This window comes from Cydia splendana, chromosome 15, assembly GCF_910591565.1.
Source record: "Cydia splendana chromosome 15, ilCydSple1.2, whole genome shotgun sequence".
In the NCBI taxonomy this organism is placed as follows: Eukaryota; Metazoa; Arthropoda; class Insecta; order Lepidoptera; family Tortricidae; genus Cydia; species Cydia splendana.
The window spans coordinates 465,160-480,987 of NC_085974.1; the positions used below are offsets into that span (position 1 = coordinate 465,160).

The 15,828-nt window shown below is 36.1% G+C and overlaps 2 protein-coding genes across 2 annotated transcripts; both read left to right on the forward strand.

Annotated features, from left to right (window-relative positions):
- Positions 1–6,935: 6,935 nt before the first annotated feature.
- Positions 6,936–8,511, forward strand: LOC134797315 (uncharacterized). The gene is made up of 3 exons (XM_063769539.1): positions 6,936–7,261; positions 7,703–7,846; positions 8,170–8,511. Exons 1-3 carry the CDS (start codon positions 7,031–7,033, stop codon positions 8,509–8,511), a joined length of 717 nt encoding a protein of 238 aa, XP_063625609.1. The 5' UTR covers positions 6,936–7,030.
- Positions 8,512–10,273: 1,762 nt separating this feature from the next.
- LOC134797317 (uncharacterized) lies at positions 10,274–14,680 on the forward strand. Its single transcript, XM_063769540.1, has 3 exons — positions 10,274–10,547; positions 13,775–13,915; positions 14,288–14,680. Exons 1-3 carry the CDS (start codon positions 10,305–10,307, stop codon positions 14,678–14,680), a joined length of 777 nt encoding a protein of 258 aa, XP_063625610.1. The 5' UTR covers positions 10,274–10,304.
- Positions 14,681–15,828: the final 1,148 nt, after the last annotated feature.

A 15,828-nucleotide genomic window follows, 5' to 3' on the forward strand; every position in this document is an offset into this window, starting at 1 on the left:
AGCTGCTATTCTGGCTTGATAAAACTTGTCCAGGTATACTTTTCTTATTGTCGATTCACTGGGTAGAGTACGTAGAGGCTGATTTGTACAAGTGCAGCAAAAATACTTCTGGAAGAAGGTTGTGAATGCTGGATTTTCGATTTGAACCCATGGGATATTGCAAAGTATGAGGAACTCGATCAGATCAAAGTAAAAACTTTCATTTGGTTGGTGATGTAATCCTTTGTGTACAGGTCCTTCGATGTGTCGCTTCACTGTACTCTTTCTGCATCCAATATTAACGTCACATTTAGTACAATGTATTAAATGTCTTGTTGAATCAAACTCTAAGTCGGGATAGGATTCAATCCAACTCAGAATAGTTTCTTCCTTAGCTCGCCCAGGCATGTTTAGCTAGATAAGAAGTTCCACTTAGTCCAATCACAAGTAAATCAGAGTCCAATTAGGGATAGCCAACGTCGTCACAATAAGATGATCGATCACAAAGTCCGGTAAACAAGCCAAAGTCGAATTGAACCAACCATGAGTAATACGTGCGAACTTAACGAACAGAAGAACATAAGTAATCTTAAAATACTTGCCTTGTTTAAAACATTATCTTTCAACTAATTTAAGAATGCACTTAGAAAAACAACATGCAAATGCAAAAAGATAACTGATAAGACGTGCTTATTTTCTTTGTTTGCATGGATGTCAAAGTTAGTGTATCTACTTCATATTTTGTCGATGCCATATTCTATAGTAACCAAAAAAAAAAAACACACATAACATTTCTGAACTAAACATAAACTTAAAATTTTTCATATGAAATCCCGGGGTTAAAAGCTATGTCCATACTAAGCTTACGCACCGAGTTCCCGTGAAATGGCACTACCTATTCCGATCACTGGTTATGTTATACTGAAAGGTTCAAAATTAGGATCTGGTTAGTGTTTACACATACCTATAATACTTACTTAATACTAATTAGGTGTATGAAACATTTGCTAGTCAAAGCTTAACTGATGGCGCGCAGCTACAGCCCAATGTCTCAATTAATTTAATTTTATATAATTGTGTTATTCAATTTATTTATTAGGTAAGTTGACATTGTTTATATGGTAATTTTATGTTGTACTATCTTGTGAGCGTTTTGGGGCCACCTGTAAGCCCGCAAGAGTTGAACACCAAAAAAAAAAAATCAACCTTCGTGCATTGTGATAAGGTTCATCATGTGCTTACTTACGCGAATGCTACTGTTACGCACACAGCTAATACTTAATATCAAACATTAAAAAACACAAATTACTGCTTCACAGAACTTATTTTAAGCATTTCACACTGTAAGCGTATACAACAGCGTCCTTAAATTAGCGATGCCGTTCGTTCCACGGAACCCTAATCTGCAAACCGAGCAGAACCACATCAAACGGAGGGCATGCCCACCAATTTAACTGCACAGTGGGCAGTGGATTACGAGATAAAGGCTTGTTTCCGTTTTTGATACAAATAAAATGTATATAGAGGGTGGAAAGATAAGTCGGGCCCTGGAGGGAAACTACCTTAAATCCTTAAGCTGGCTCATTTCACTTAAAGGAGACATTCCTTTGTTTTTAAAAAGAAACAAAACTGCATTCAAAGTATTTTTCATTTTTTCTTCAATTTGGCTTGTCTAAAAAAAACTTAAGTACTATACTGCGTCAAGCAAATCTTGTCAGTAGAATAAGGCGGCAAATTTGAAAAATCGCGGGCTAGCAACACTGTGTTCGAATAATTCCAAAATCGCGTGTCGTCTGTGTTTTATCTGTGGCCAACTTGTTTGTTGACATTCTGAATCGTTTTTATTTCAAGAGATATTTCTGCTGTGACCTGTGATATTTTCTGATATTTAATAAGATTGTGCATTACCTTAAGCAAAGCTAAGCCTGCAATGTATAATCATACTCGTTCATAGTAAACATTACTAAAATTTTAGGTTATGACAAGTACTGGAAGAACATGGGAAGAACTTGGGAACTTTTAAGATTATGTGCAGTTTTTTTTGTTTTAGGGTTAAAAGGCATAAATAAAATTAAAACGTATGCCTAAATCTATCCAATAAGACCACACATTGTGTCCTGGAAACCGTCCATAGGCCCACATATCTTACTATTTTCAGCGACTGATTCGACTACATAATTTACAAAGGTAAACTTTTAAAACAGTATTAAGAACTTTGATTATATCGCCGTTCTTTCGCAACATTACCTAATCCTTACATATGTTTGTTGCAGGATTACATCTCGCTCAATATGAGGCGTTCGTAGTAGGTAGTTTCTCTTCAGAAGTTCAGTCAGACAATACTTACCTACGGCGGTTTATATACGTGTACAGCTCAACCAAGACGAAAAATAAATTTATTACAGTCAAAACCGTTTATAACGACATCGAAGGGACTACTCATATTTGGTCGTAAAAACCGATAGTCGTAACAGCCGATGACGTACTTAATACTTATTATTAAATGTGTGATTAATATACTCATCTATAAAATAAAACTACATTTTATTTATATCACATGAAAATTATAATAAAAAGACATTACGTAGGTACATATAATTATCATTTTTCTACATTAACAAAATCTGTTATTTTAGTTTGTTTGAAACACTTCTGTAGTACGTACGCACTTTACTAGTTCACGCTGAATTTTAATTAAAGTATGTATTGTCATAATATGTTTTGGTGCGTCTTGTGTTCGGATAAGTAACAAACTGACTGAAAAGAAATGAGAAAGCGGGCTTTGGGTTTCGATTATACTGCATACACGTGTACCTATTTTGTTTCTGAGAAATACAATAGACCCTAAACTCAAGTTGTTTTTGTTTACTTTTGCGATCTTAATGACTTTAGTGTGCCAGATGTGGGAAGGGGATAATGCCCTCACCTATTCAAATGTTTACAATACGGCTGGTCGTTCTAACAGATATAATTCTCCGAAAATATCAGTTAAATGTAGTCGCCTAAAGAGATATGTTGTAATAAGCGATGTCGCAAAAAGCGGTGTTTTTTATAAGGCGGTCTAATAGAATTCAGCCGGGACCTTTGATTTTGGTCAATATAACCGGTATGTTGTTCTAAACGATGTCGTCGTAAACGGTTTTGACTGTATTTAAAAATGTAACAAAAATATTGAGAGCTTAAATATTGATGGAATAGATTATTCTTGTATAAGTTGTCCTTATGTTAGTCATTAAGAAAGTATATTATTTAGGCTAATTTGTTTCATGCTCTCAGCTACTGCACATATATACCTATGGGAAATCCTAGTTTATACTTGCTGAAACAGGTACAGTCAGCAGCAAATGTTACTAAGCGGGCCAGGTGTTCAAAATGATCTTGACGCGACTTTATTATTAAGAGAATAAGAGTGTGTCAAGGTAATTTTGAATACCTGGCCCGCTTAGTAACTTTTGCTGCTGACTGTACCTATGTATCTTTTTAAAAGAAGTTTTAAGTCGCTTTACATACCCGTTTGTTCAATAAAAGAAAATAATGTAGTCAGCATTCATATGGAGCACTAGACGCAGTGTAGGTATCATTTTAGAAAAGTATTTTCACATTTCCAAAATGACAAGTCTTGAATAGCCTAATGTACAAGTTAATAAAATTTCCTAACAGTATTTTTTATTTTTATTATACAATATTATAATTGTGTTATATTTCTCAAACATATTTCCTAAACTTTAGCCGGGCAAACACAACTAGCCAGTTAGTCAGATCCAAGAAAATTATACTCATAGCTTTAGCATAAGAAAAAGAGTATGATTCCCTCTGTCTTTAGACAGTCAGTCCTGGGCCAAACTACATAAAGAATCTATTTTATGCCTGCCACAAAACCCTACAAATTATAAATTGAATAGAAGAATAGTATTTCTTAGACCATGAAATAAAATAGGTACCAAGGGTTAAATTAGACAAATTATTGTTAAACTAAACTAAAAATATTTAGTTTACCCAAGAAATGTTTATTGTAAGTTAATTCAAGTTATATAGGGAAGATAAAAGGAGTTAACTCCTTATGTTTGGAAACTTAAATTACACATTTTGTAACAAATCTGTTTTATGCTTAAGATGCAATAGATGACTACAGAGTATTATGATGCTTGGTTGAAGTGACCAGGTAACCTTGGTAACTTCATATTTTTTTAATGAATGCCCTGAATTAAAGTGTAGGTAGGTTAAAGTGACCCTTATCTTCTCTTACATTTAAATTAAATAAGCACCCAAATATCATTTGTTTTATTTTTATTATGTATATTGTACAATATATACCAATCAAAATATTACACAGGTAGGTATGTGATATTGATCCAGCAAAGTACACTAATTTACATTAACAAGTAGCATATTATATTGTAAGTATCAAATATTCCACAATTTCCATTTTGCTATGATTAAAATTGAATTCCAACTGAGAAATCTAATAAAATATTAAAATTCAGTAGGACATCTACCTGCGGAAGCAATGATTTTATTCATACATTCTAGTTTAATGGCATCTCTTCTTCTTTGTCGTTCCCTCATGACTGAGGATCGTGACCAATAACTATGTCCCTCCATTTATCGCGAACAAGGGCTATTTGGGCTGCCCTCTGCATGGAACCACATGCTTGTTTTATGGAATCCGACAATCTTGCAGGGGCTCTTCCTCTAGCGCGCTTGCCTTCAACTTGCCCCGGTATGATGTCACGTTCGAGGCTGTGGTGTGGCCACCGCAGTATGTGCCCAAAGAATCTAAGAGCCCTCTCCTGGCAGATTGTTGTGAGTCGTTTGGTGATTTTGAGTTCTCTCAGAATGGTTTAATGGCATAGTCCGTTTCTAATTGTAATTTGATATCTTCAAATTCGTTAATCATTTTGACTAACATGGCTTTTAAATTGTCCGTCCATATTAAATAACAATTTCTAAAATTTTCAATAAGCCGCAAGTGACAATTTGAATTGACGTACGTAGGGCGCGCTCAGCGGAAAAAAAATCATATTCGTTTTGGTTCGACGTACATTGCTGCTTTTCTTAGCGCAATACTGCTCTTTGAGTGTTGCCCTACTTTAGTTTGCTTTACATTGCTACTGACAAGATTTGCTTGACGCACTATAAATATTAGATTTTATGGATATTTTGTACGACAGACGAGTGTAAGACCTAATATTTCTTGGAGAAATGTTATCATTAACATTAACTGTATCGACTAGTATCACTAGTAGAATAAAATTGCGACTTTTTATTTTTTGGAATTTTTAGTCGGTTCGAATCCCGGGCGAGGCAAGCGAGTTTTAGAAAATCTTTGAATGCAGTTTTGTTTCTTTTTAAAAATAAAGTAATGTCTCCTTTAAGTAAAATGAGCCAGCTTAAGGATTTAAGGTCCCTAGTTTCCCTCCAGGGCCCGACTTATCTTTCCAACCTGTATAATGTGAGTACAAGTTTTGTATGTAAAACTTCTACTCGCTCTAATTTATTTATATGTATGTACCTTATAACAATTTCTAGCAACGAAAACTAGTTACAGACTTGAATGTTCGTGTCAAATTTTAATTTACTTCAAATGTCGTTTTAAAATGAGAGCGTTATACTGAGCGTGATAGATTTCTTTCATTGGATTTGCGACACCTAAGTACTGACATTGTGTAAATTTATCGATTTCCGCTACCTAAAGGTTGTCTGGAAGAGATCGCTTTTTAGCGATAACATTGTGTAAATTTATCGATTTCCGCTACCTAAAGGTTGTCTGGAAGAGATCGCTTTTTAGCGACTTATCGCTAAAAAGCGCCTTAACCGCCTGTTGTTTACCTCTACTTCTGTTGCTGTTTTCTTTCTGTATTGTTTTTTATTGAGGTGTGCAATTGTAAGTATTTTATTGTATTGTAACTTTGGCAGTAGCTACTAGTTCACGTGACTCTTAACTAGTTTGTCCATAATGGAACACTAAGAAAAGAAACAAAGCCATAAATGTATATACGCAGGGAAGGGTCGAAGAATTCGCAGCTATTTTCTGCCAGCCTGTACAGTTGCAACGCTTCGTCATACTGTTGGCAGTTAATCGATTTTCACAGCTGTTTACCCGACGGCGCAGCGGGAGCTTCTCGCAATATCGTGATCGTTAGGGCTACAGTCAGCTGACTGTAATTATTGTTCTTTTGTATTTTTACGTATTTTTGTCACATGGCATTAAATGTACCTATTAAACGGTAAAGAACTGGTCAAGTTCTCACGACTTAGACAAGGGACTGACGTTCGTGATGGTATGAGCCGATTTTTATTTTGTTATCGATTATTTTCGTTAAGTACCTATACATTTGTACAAAATTTGACTGCTTTGAAAAGTTCCTCATGCGGGTCGTAGACATCACAACTCGTTCCAAGATGAACCTTCTGCAATTACAAGGTTTACGATGACGTTCCCTTCACGATAGGCGTGGGATTCATATTTCAAATAGTACTCGTATATAGGAACGTTGAGGTTTTATTTAACAATAGATAAGGGATTAGTCGTTCGGGGCCAGCTACAAATCGAACGACTATATAGGAGCAGGCGTGGCTCACTCCGCAATTTCTTCGCTTTCTTCGTCGCTTTGCTACAGGTAGCTAAAAGTACATCCGTTCCACACCAATTTTGGTGGCTAGCCATAAGCCGTGCGTGGCGCTGTCGCCACCTAGCGGCCATATCTGTCCGGATCGTAACAGACACTGAGTCTTCTGTACTTACCTAGTACTATTATTTATTCTGTGATAGGAGTTTGAGACAAGCGGTGAGGGAATCAAGTGCTTATTTTATTATCTACGTACATCTCACGGTCGGGCACTTTTTGTAGGGGCCCGCGTCCCTACTATTAGTGCCCGGCGACCGAGTCAATGTAAAATAAACAAGTCAGTACTCGCGCAACCAGCGCGGAGAGTGGACGTGGATTCCGTGTTTTTGCGCTCGGCTGCCATTTTGTGTTTCACGCGTCCGTATTTGAGCGGCCGCCATCTTGATTTTAGTTTTGTACTAAAGTGGCAGCTTTGAATCAAAATGGCGAAGGCAACAGAACAAGAAGTTATTAGAGCAGTACTAGAAACGTATAGAAATATGCCATTTCTCTGGAAAAAGGATAATGAAGATTATTTAAATAAAGCAGCTAGAGAAGAAGGTTATAAAGTGTTGCTCGATATATATCACAATTGGGATGGAGATTGTACTATGCAAGCGCTGAAGAAGAAAATTGAGAATTTACGCTCGAATTACTTTAAGGAAAAGAAAAAGGTATGATTTTTGACTATATTTGGATCGTTGGCGAAAATATCAAAAAATGGGGCATTAACATAGATTTTGACGTAGATAAGCAATACCATCGGTAGTAATGTCGCGCTGCAATACTGCTGCCGATTGCATTAATGCAAAAACGTCAAATATAATATAGATTGCTTGATAAAATGACCTAATGATTTTTTATAATTTAGGCATAAGTAAAGGATGACTCACGTTAGACCGGGCCGTGTCCCGGCCGGAGCTTCCGGAGGTTACTTTTCTATGACATGACAGGCGATCACGTGATGATTTCCATAGAAAACGATACGCCGGAAGCTCCGGGCCGGACACGGCCCGGTCTAACGTGAGTCATCCTTTACTTATACTAACGTGAGTCATCCTTAATTTGTTTTTCTGTAACTAAAACATTTTATTAATAAATAATTCGTGTTTCAGGTGATAGCATCACACAAAGCCGGAGGTAGAGTGCATGTACCAAATTTGTGGTATTACTATTTACTGACTTTCCTGAACAAAAGAGGGGCCAACGAGGACGATGACTTGCACTCGCAAGATCCTTTAGATAACGATCAAAATGAGGTAAGTACAAGTTACTGACAAGTACTTAAATTGTGACACACACGTAGCACATACCTAATATATTACCTATACATACATACTTACATATAATCACGCCTATTTCCCTGAGGGGTAGGCAGAGGCCACGGATTTCCACTTGCTACAATCCTGACATACCTCTTTCGCTTCCTTCACTTTCATATCATTCCTCATACACGCTCGCCGGTTTAGTTTACTCTTGACCTGGCCTTTCTTCAGGACTTCCCCAATCAGATCAGAGAAAGTCCGCCGAGGTCTACTGTAAAAGAACATTATTTATATCATTTATACCTATCTATTTACAGCAAACATCGGACAACGAAGAAACAATCGTAAAAATTGAACCCAGCACCCGCAAAAGGAAACTAGAAAGACCAATAACGGAGAGAAGATCTCACCCATTAGAGACAGCAAGAAAATTCCTCCCAATGCGTTATGAACCCTGGGAAATAACATACGGGAAATCCATCGGGCATCAAATGAAGGATCTAAAAAGTGATCAGTTGGTGATCTGTCAGAAACTTATATCTGATGCTATATTTTATGCCAAACTTAATAAATTGAATGAATGTTCACAAGTTGTGAATCCAGACATTCCGGACACGGAGCCTAAATTTCTTGTACATAGTTATGTGTCTGACGAATAATATATTTGGTTTGTTATGTTTTGTTTTGATCGCATGGATGGTGACGACAATTACTAGACTAAAGCATGCTTTTACAGGAGCAAAAGCAGCCCCTTCCTTTCGTCATTCCTCACATTACTATTTTGAAAATTAAAACTGTTAAGACCTTTGGATAATTGTGTTTTATTCACAAAATTACAAATTAATTATCCCCCTAATTGTAACAGAACACTTGCAAAATTTTAATTTCTAGTTAAGTTTAAAACTAATAAACTAGGTGTAGGTATCCTTATTTTATCGAATTTTGAGGCAATGTTACTTTAAATAAATAAATAATAAATAAATAAATAAATATTATAGGACATTTTTACACAAATTGACTAAGCCCCACGGTAAGCTCAAGAAGGCTTGTGTTGTGGGTACTCAGACAACGATATATATAATATATAAATACTTAAATACATAGAAAACAACCAAGACTCAGGAACAAATATCTGTATCATCATACAAATAAATGCCCTTACCAGGATTCGAACCCGGGACCATCGGCTTCATAGGCAGGGTCACTACCCACTAGGCCAGACCGGTCGTCAAACTTTAATATTGTTACATCGTAATATTATTTCGTAATAAGTTTAAATTTTGGCAAAAATTCAATTTTTGGTAAAAGCTTTTATTGCTGACTGTACGTTTCTTTCTACAGGCAACTAATACTCATCGAGACAATTCTAAAAACCCCAAACACAATTAGTTTGCGTTGTTTTATCACAGAGTTTCTATTGCCACCTCCCTGTCTCCATCATCAGATCAGCTCGATGGTACCATAATATTGCATTGTCACCCGACTTACATATGTACGAGTATGCAAGCAAATTTTCAGCTTCATTGGAAGTCGGGAAGTGGGTCAAATTAAATTTGAAAGATTTGACCCGTACAAATATAGTTACATAACTACATACTTACATAGGTACATTGCAAGTTAAATAAAAGCTTGTAAAAAGGATCACTCGTCGACCTACAAACTTACACTCGTTTTGCGAAGTACCTAACCACAGAATACATACCACTAGACGAAGCATTATGGGACGACTCACTGTCACTGGCGCAAAATTACTAATTACCAAGCATAGAATTACTTTTATTTCACTAATTTTTCGAACTAGTCCAACGGTTAAAATACTTTATAACGAGTTAGGGATATTTTCGAATAAAAATGGTTTTGTTGAGATTTCGTGGTTAGTACGTATAAAACAACGTGCAAGAGTGGAACAAGTAAAATAACAGAGTATAAAATAGTGCTTATCTACATTTGCAAACGCTTCAAAACGCGAATTCTACAGGAGGTAGTCTTCCGTTATCGACGCGCCGCATCCGGCGCACAGGACCGTTGACCTCATTACGCCGGCAGCCATTATTCCGTTCCACCGGACACTTTCTACCGCCGTCCGTTGCAGAGTAGACGTATCCTGCGCTGTACGCGTTGACTGCCAAATACGTCGACGCGCGCGACGACAGCCTAATATCAACCTTCGGGCATTGCAACAAGATTGACTTCACGATGACGTACCGGAAACGATAGGCGTGGCGTACAAAGCCGCGCCGGACACTTTCCACCGAGTCGACGTCCGTTTCATTCGTTCATCCGTTCAACGGTTCGTGTTCGATCGGGAGGGGAAGGCGGTGAGGGGGTCAGTACGCGCGCAACCTGCGCGGAGAGCGGACGTGGGGCTTGTGTTTTTACGTTCGGCGGCCATTTTGTTTTCACGCGTCCGTATATGAGCGGCCGCCATCTTGCTTTTCTCTTTGATCCAGTCATGTCGAAGGCGGCGAAATCCAAAAAGGAACATAATGTTATAACAGCATTGATAGAGAAATATAGAAAATTGCCGTTTCTCTGGAAGAAGGAGCATGAAGAGTATTCGAATAAAGCAGTAAGGGAAGAAGGATACAAAGCGTTGCTTGATATTTATCAAAATTGGGATGAAGATAGTACTATAACGACGCTTAAGAAAAAAATTGATAACTTACGCTCGAATTACTTAAAGGAATATAAAAAGGTATGTGTTTATAACATTAGAATGTATTTTGATATTTGTTAGAAATTACTTACCTAAGAAAATTACTTACCTATTACTGTTTTTAGATTTACAAACTAGAATGCCTCTTCAGTGACGTGGGCTTTCAATGCTAGAAAGTGTGCTTTCGAACCTTGGCATACTTTATAATTATCTTAAATATACATTTAAACTAGGAATTCTTGTATATATATATGTGTATTCATATATTTCGGGGATCTCAGAAATGGCTCTAACGATTTCGATGAAATTTGCTATATGGGGGTTTTCAGGAGCGAAAAATTGTACTTAATTAAGGGGTTATTTTATTAATGTCCGACGGAAGTTTATGTTTCGGCAAGTTTCGTCATAAAAATCATAGTATTTCGGTTCGGCCGCAATTAGAGCAAGACCAAATGTTCGGTTTCAGTTATGGAACAAAATCTGATTTCGGTCGGACACTAGTTAATATACCTGTCTGGTCACCGGACACTTTCTGTTGACGGACAGAGAAAGTTATATGATTTCCTTGTAGAAGGTGTCCGACGGATAGGTAGGTATAAAACCCTCCCTTTAGGTAGGAAATGAAACTCGCTGTATGTACGGTACCCCTAGTGTAAATTTCATTCGATAGCGTGACGTACGCGTTAAGTGTCATTGTATGGGATTTTGAGTTTCCAAAACGTTCCGCTTGGTGCGCTGTTCAAAATCCCATACAAAAATAGACATAAGTAACGCAAACGCGAACGCACGTCACGCTATCGAATGACTAAGTACACTAGGGGTTCGGTATGTACCTACCATATCGACTACCGTAGGCTCAAAGGGCGTAAGGGACAAAATGGCGAAAATGAGTTATGAATGCAGTTATACTCAGTATTTTTTTCTCTATCGAGTGGTATATTTAACGTCTCGATAACTTGAAAAAAATGTCCGTTAAGCCCTATGAAAAATCAATGCTTGAACACAATTTTCCAACGCATTTTGCCGTATCTGCCAACTCAAAAAAATGTTGTGAGACATTTTGGCGTAACTCCCAACTACGATACGCCCTTTTGCTTCGGAAATTTTCTTAAATCTGTGCTAATTTTTTGTCCGTTACGCCTATTTGCAATAGATTTTTAAGTGCTAAATGTACGTTACGCCCACAACTAGTGGATATTTATACAACTATTAGAGAATTCAATGTAAGAGATACGCCAAGATACTACGTACAATTTCGAGTTTATAATTGCTTTTTTGTGTTTAAGTGGGATGACCTTGTACTTTCCTTGTCAATTTTTTTATTAAGTAGGTTCTTGCATTACCTGCTCATGTGCTCATTAATGCTTTAATTACAGGGCTACTAAAATTTTACAATTTAGAATGAACTAGTGGGTACTTTGTTCATCAGTTCTATTAAAATAATGAAATATAACTATATTTAAATGATAATTATGGTGATTAATTAAGATGAGACTGATAACTTTTAGTTTTGTATGTGACTTGGCCATTTGTAATTTTGATTTAGACGTAATATTAATACTAGAGATGCACTGGATATCCGATTACTATCCGGTATCCAGCCTATCTGGCCCTCTTTTCACTATCCGACCGGATACCGGATAGTGAACTACTATCCGACCGGATACCGGATAGTGACCTACTATCCGGCCGGATACCGGATAGTAATTTTGCTTGATTAAGGGAGTCAACAAATTGGATTTAAGAAACAGTGACGGTCATAATCATACTCATTTATTATTTTAAAACATTTTAAACATTCCGCTATTGCACGCGCACTCATTTTCGAACCTAGAAATGATTCCCCGCGAACTTTCACTACGAAACAGACAAAGCCTGCACAATGCGCACCTGAAAAACCGAAATGTAGGTATACTTTCGCCGGCCGAATATTCGGCGGCCGGATACCGGATATTCGGCCGATAATCAGGCCGAATATCCGTTATCCGGCCAAACAACTATCCGTTGCATCTCTAATTAATACATACCTTTTGTTTAAACCCTTATTTATAGTATTAACCTTATGAAAGTTATTGTCTATAACGTTTTGTTTTAAGTCCATAGAAGTACGTACGCCTGGCCATATGGCTTTTTTACTACCTACTCTGATGTTATGTCATAAATAATTAAATATTAATTAAGTTTTACTGACCAAACAAACATACGAAATGTCAAAACCACTATTCTACCTACTTGTACAAGTAAAATTTATAATTATATTAAGATATACAAACTGAAATAACGCATAAATATGCTTTTTATAATAAAATTAATTGTTATAAATTGTTTTGATAGACATAACTAGATATAGACAGTTGTGATTCTGTTGAAGTAATATAAAGAAATAAAAAGTAAACATTGGTTTTGTGGCTAAAAATTTACCTTTTCCACGTTTAAATATCCAAAATAACAAAAATGGGGAAAAAACTTAACAGTTAATACATCTCTATAAGTTATGAATAAAACATTTGTAAACATTTGTACTTAGAAGTATAGTGTTACTTATATGCAAGTTACCAATATTGCAACGAAAATGTTGGATTTACGCCAAATGGTACTAAAACAGTTTTATTTTTTGTACATTAAGCCCTTTTGCTAATATTATAAATCATAAAAAAGAGGCGTAAGGGACGCCCTTCTTAAAAAACAGTCGTGTTTTTTGGCGTAACGGACATGCTATTTTCGTAAATAAGCATTGTTTTATAAGTTCAACCAATCAGTTGAAAAGAGCTCAAAAAGTTAAGAATAAGCAACATACAAGCATCAGTTTATTAAAAGAAACAAAAAAGTTATATTTTTTTTTTCTCAAAATAAAACAGTTTTTTGGCTCTCCTGAAAAATCGCGTTTTGTCCGTTAAGCCCTTTCAGCCTACGGTAGTCGATATGTTTATGGAGCATTGACATAGATATCTAGGGACTGGCTTTACGGACAATAATAATGAGGCATGACAGGGGCCAGTACAGCGGTGTGACACCGCTACAACACGCGTACGATTGGTTGATGAGTTCGCATCACGCGCGCTATTGGTCGCAACTAGTTGCGTTAGACTGCACGATTGGCTGGAATTCGTGAGTCACACCGCTAAACTAGTACCATTTTTAGTGCCCGTAAGGCCAGTCCATAGATATATACGTTAATGTTATGGAGACTGATAATTATAATTTAGGTAAGTATATGTAATTATTCTGCTCTAAAAATGCTTTATTAGTTAAAAAATGTGTTCCAGGTCATAGCATCACAACAACTAGGTGGTAAAGTTCATGTGCCAACTTTGTGGTATTACCATTTACTAACTTTCCTGAACGACCGACGTAATGATGATGATGACGAGAATGGTTTACATTCACAGGACCCTTTAGAAGATGATGTAAGTAAAATATTTTGTTTATTATTTTTAAGTACTTCCAATTAAAATTAGATTCGCATCGGCCATGGTGCTTAACATATTTGGAAATGTCATTTGGCGCTGTGAAAATACAGATATGGCCAGATATTTAAGTATGTACAACTAATTTACAAGATACTAGTACAATACATTTTTGAAAATTATGTTTTGGATTAAAATAAACATTTTAGAATTAATAAACGCTTCGATATAATGGTGGCTGTGAATCCTTGATTTTATGAGTTAAAAATTGAAAAAAATCATTTGGTGCTATGCTTTCTCCCCGACAACATTTTTTCCTTAAATTTTAGCAATATTTTAAGTGTTTCGTTAATTTCTTGAATTTATTTACAGCAATCATTGGACAATGGGGAAACTATCATAAAAATTGAAGTAGAGCAACCATCTGACGACGAAACAATTGAACCAATCGTAAAAAATGAACCCAGTCCCAGTACTCTAAACACTAGAAAAAGAAAACTAGGCAGACCACTAATAGAAAGATCACATCCTTCAGAATTAGCAAGAAGATTCCTTCCTAATTTTCAACGTAACGAATCCTGGGAAGTCGCATACGGTAAATCAATCGGGCATCAAATGAAGGATCTAAAGGGAGAACAGTTGGTGATCTGTCAGAAGCTAATTTCTGATGCTATATTTTTTGCCAAACTTAATAAGTTGAATGAAAATTCACAAGTTGTGAATCCTGACACGGAACCACAATTTCTGGAACATAGTTATGTCTAACGATTAATTGTTTTGGTTAGGTATATCTTGTTAATTTCAGTCGATGATTGCAGTGCAGTACTTGTAAACACAACTAAATAGAAAATTAAAACGATTATTTAATTAATTTTGTTTTACTGACAAAAATTAAAATAGTACATTGTGCAACCTGGGGGGGTAAGCGAGATTTTGTAGACGAGGTCTAAAGTGTCGAGTTTAAAATATGCTTACCCCCGGAGTTACACACAATGTTTTTCATCACACTTGCGAAGAAAAAACAAAATTTAAGCGAAATAATTATTAAATACGGTGACATTTCAAACATTCGTCCGCCATATTGTCTTGTTTTGGCAGGTTAGGATTCGAAGGCACAGACCCACCCGGATTCAGCGATAATCGAAAATTGTGTAAAAAATAATTTAAACGGCTATTAAATTAATCAAATTAAATATTTTTAAACAAGCACATAAAAAATAATTTATAAACGTCAGTATTTTCAATGTAAAACTCATTTAAAACAACTTTTTTCGTATAAATTAGTGACATAATTAAAAGAAAAACCATAACTCACTCGTGAGTTATAGCTTTTTTTTTCAGAATCTATAACTCCCGCGGGAACAATATAGGCCTTTGTCCTTCAGTACACCTGCATGAAATAAGATCTTTTTCGAGCAAGTGTGATGAAAAGTATCATTAACTTCTTGTCTGTGTATATCCTGATCAAATTTTATGTGATTATTTTTCCGAAAACTATCTTCTATATGCAGCACTAACACGATTTCGATTCGACCAACACACAGAATATGAAAGATTGAAAGAAGTGATATCACAAACATCTTAGTTATGTGTAAAGCAATTGTAATATCAATGCGGGGAACACCGTCTTTTTTTTCGCCCAAAATTGTCGGCCAACATAAAAAGCGATAACCAACAGCTGTCATTCCACACCTTTTAAATTTTTACACAATTTTTACGGCTATTATAAAAAGTATAGCCAAATGGCATAAATATTAGTGGGGAGTGTAATCAGTAAGCACCTGCCAGTTGCCGTTATTTTAGCTAAGCACGACGATACAAAATGTACCTATAATATGTATATCTAGTTGACCAGCTCAACAGCTATTCACAAACAAATGGATTTACAAAAGTACCTATGTAACTAAAACTCT